At 38.7% G+C, this 3,187-nt stretch overlaps 1 protein-coding gene across 1 annotated transcript; it reads right to left on the bottom strand.

The window, feature by feature from the left end:
• Positions 1-358: 358 nt before the first annotated feature.
• Positions 359-1,393, bottom strand: LOC111880404 (1-Cys peroxiredoxin PER1). Its single transcript, XM_023876833.2, has 4 exons — positions 1,237-1,393; positions 1,001-1,149; positions 789-935; positions 359-709 (listed from the first exon to the last, which is right to left on the bottom strand). The coding sequence occupies exons 1-4, from the start codon at positions 1,352-1,354 to the stop codon at positions 464-466; spliced, it is 660 nt and encodes a 219-aa protein (XP_023732601.1). The 5' UTR covers positions 1,355-1,393; the 3' UTR covers positions 359-463.
• Positions 1,394-3,187: the final 1,794 nt, after the last annotated feature.

Genomic DNA, 3,187 nt, shown 5'->3' with positions numbered 1-3,187 from the left:
ATCGTGTATGGGTTATCAATTTACCCGGATTGTCATTGCTTGGAAAAACATATGGAGAAAGAAATGAAGTGGCGGAAGCTTTATCACCAGTCATGAGAGGTTCTTTGAGAGAATCAATTTGGTATTGTGAGAGTAATGAAATGGGAATAATCTCCGACTTTTCTCAATAACCCAGCGATACATATATACATATAGGTGATGAAATCTAAAGAATGCAAGAGCATACATTCTGCCTTGATTTATTTACTGCTAAAATATGGTAAAAACATAATGCAAAGACTTGACTAGAATAAACAGGCAAGACAAAAGGAAACAAACGATTAACACACCAAAAATCACGCCAATATAGACACGTAAATTTATGTAAACATAAGCCAAAATAATACTATTATTCGAATCTACCTTCATATATAAAGGTCATTCCATCGTGCACATACCAAAATTTATCATCGATATACCCAAGTCAAACATTAGTAAAACGCAAATATTCCTTCTTCGATGGAAGATCAGCAGTCTTGAAACCATTAGGAAACAGCTTTTTAGCTTCATCGTTAGACACACTCGGAGCTATCACCACCGCTTCCCCCTCCTTCCAGTTCGCCGGCGTTGCTATCTTATGCTTAGAAGCCTTCAGCAACGAGTCCAACGCCCTCACGACCTCATCCATGTTCCTCCCAGTGCTCGACGGATACAGGAAACTCAACTTAATCTAACACCATCAATGAAGAAAATCATTATAATTCATGAATCATGAAGATCAAATATAGCAGTTTATATTAGAATCCAACCTTCTTGTCAGGACCCACGATGTGCAGGGCTCGAGAAGGGAGGTTGTGCCCAGCGTCATCTTTCTCATCGGGATCCACCATGTTCAGCTGCTTGATTATATCTCTGGTTGGATCAGCAGCGATCGGATATGTCACCTTCTTCCCTTTCTGCAACACTAACAATCATCCATTAGTTAACTACACGGTATAACCATAAACATAGAAGAATATACATTATAAGCTTCGATATCTTTGATCCACTCCTTGTGAGACGCAACATCATCACACGATAACCCCAATAACTTCACTCCCCTTTCAGCAAACTTATCCGCGTATGCAGCCATCATTCCCAGCTCCGTCGTGCAAACAGGAGTGAAGTCACCTGTAGTTATGGAGTTTCGATTTCAGAACATCTGTATCTACTTTTAGTTTCGATATTGTGCACAGTTATGGCGATATTGAATCGTACCTGGGTGAGAGAAGATGATGGTGAAGGAGTCGCCGACGTAGTCATGGAGGTTGATTTTGCCATGAGTGGTGTCGACTTGGAGGTTTGGGAGAGAGTCTCCGATCGTGATGCCAGGCATGGTGGTTATTGAATTGGAAATGTGAAAAGAAGTGGATTTGCAGAGGAATTTAAAGGGGGTCGCCGGAGGGGAGACGTGGCGGAAGTGGTGACGTGGCTGCTGGATATGATGCCACTTCTCCAGGACTGTCATGACTGGCACCACCACGTTTTCTCTTTGCATTAAAGTTGCCAATTGGTGGAAGGAATGCAAGATTTTGGTTATTTATTTAATTCCTTTGGAATAAACATTTGCGAAATTGAATAATTTAACAAATTTTGTTGGGTATTTTATTTTAGATAATATTAAAAAAAAAAAATTTAAATGACCATTGTATCTGAAATGGGTCATTACGGGGTGCATTTCAAACTCCATAGCAGGTTGGACGGACCGACCGTCCGAAATGTCAATTCCAGGCCACCGCTGCTTATTTCGGATTGCGATTTTGAAATTCATTTTCCGGATTATACTCCAATACATTCCAGATCTCAATTCACAAACGAATTCTGATACATGCTCTCTGGCATTCCGACACATTCCTACATGTATTCTGAGACTTAAGATGTGGAACACGATCATGATGACCTGATTGTTTTACGAGTAAGTTCTTTACCCTTATAGTTAGTAGTTTACTTTTAAGATTTTTGTTTTTAGAAACTTAATCCGGAACGCGAAGAACATCTTCGGAATGAACAGAACACATTCTGGGGTAGCAATACATGTTGATAATGCATTATGGCCAACCCAAAACTATTTTGATTATTTATATTAGGATATTACACATCGAAAATAGGAATTCCGGAACAAAAAATACGATCCCAAAATGCGAAGACAATTATCTCTACTATAACTCTTACTAGTGGGCCGGCCTTGGTGCCTTAGACCAACTTCTACTTGAAGGTAACTCACATCGAATATTGAAGCTCGCTGTCCAAACTTCCTGGTTGTTGCCCTGACGGCTTCCCAAACTACAATTTTCATCACAATACCTAATTAGCAACTAAGTTCTAAACCATGATCCATGTAACGCCCGTGTTTCTGTGCTTGTCATTAATAGCAATGTAATAGTCTAGGTTAACCTTTGTAACCCGTCTTGAAATAATAAAGATGTATTATTCGAATATTATGTGTTTTGTGCTTAATTGTGTGACTTAAATGAATTAAGGATAAAAATAAGCATCAAAATGAAATGTTATATAATCCCGATATCTATGAAGGATGTGGTAGTGGTGGTGACGAGTTTTCCGAATATTTAAAGAATGCTGAAATCCGAGTTATAACGAAGAAGTTATGACCTGTCGAAGTTTCGCGACAGAACCGACACGACACTAAATGATGTAAAATACGAATTTAAGATAGAGCGATATCTAGCCTTAGTAATCTAAACAAAAGTATTCTACGTTAAACCAAGAGCGTACATAAAAAGAACGTCTAAATCTGACTTCGTATGAGGAAGTTATGATTTTCCGAAGTTTCGACTTAGCACTAGACAGCCCGAAGTTCGAATATGAGATTGAGCGATATTTAGCCAAAACTTTCTAAATGAAAATGGAATATCTCATCAATATTAGTGCAACGACGGAAAGATAGACGAAAACGGACGTCAGACGAAGGAGTTACGATTTTCTAACGGAGTTTTCCTGTTCCGGCCTACTAAAAATAATATAATAAAGATATAATAAAAATAAAGTCAAAATTAGCCGACGGATTCTAAACGAAAGTTGTAGATCTTGTTTTTACCTACGCGTGCATATAAAGAACGTCAAAAACAGAGCTCGTATGCGAAAGATATGATTTTCTGAAGTTCGGGGCACGAAACCCGGTACTGTGTTAGAGTTCACGATGTGAATTCAG

Source organism: Lactuca sativa, chromosome 6 (genome assembly GCF_002870075.4).
Source record: "Lactuca sativa cultivar Salinas chromosome 6, Lsat_Salinas_v11, whole genome shotgun sequence".
Lineage (NCBI taxonomy): Eukaryota > Viridiplantae > Streptophyta > Magnoliopsida > Asterales > Asteraceae > Lactuca > Lactuca sativa.
This window is presented reverse-complemented; position numbering and strand designations above follow the sequence as displayed.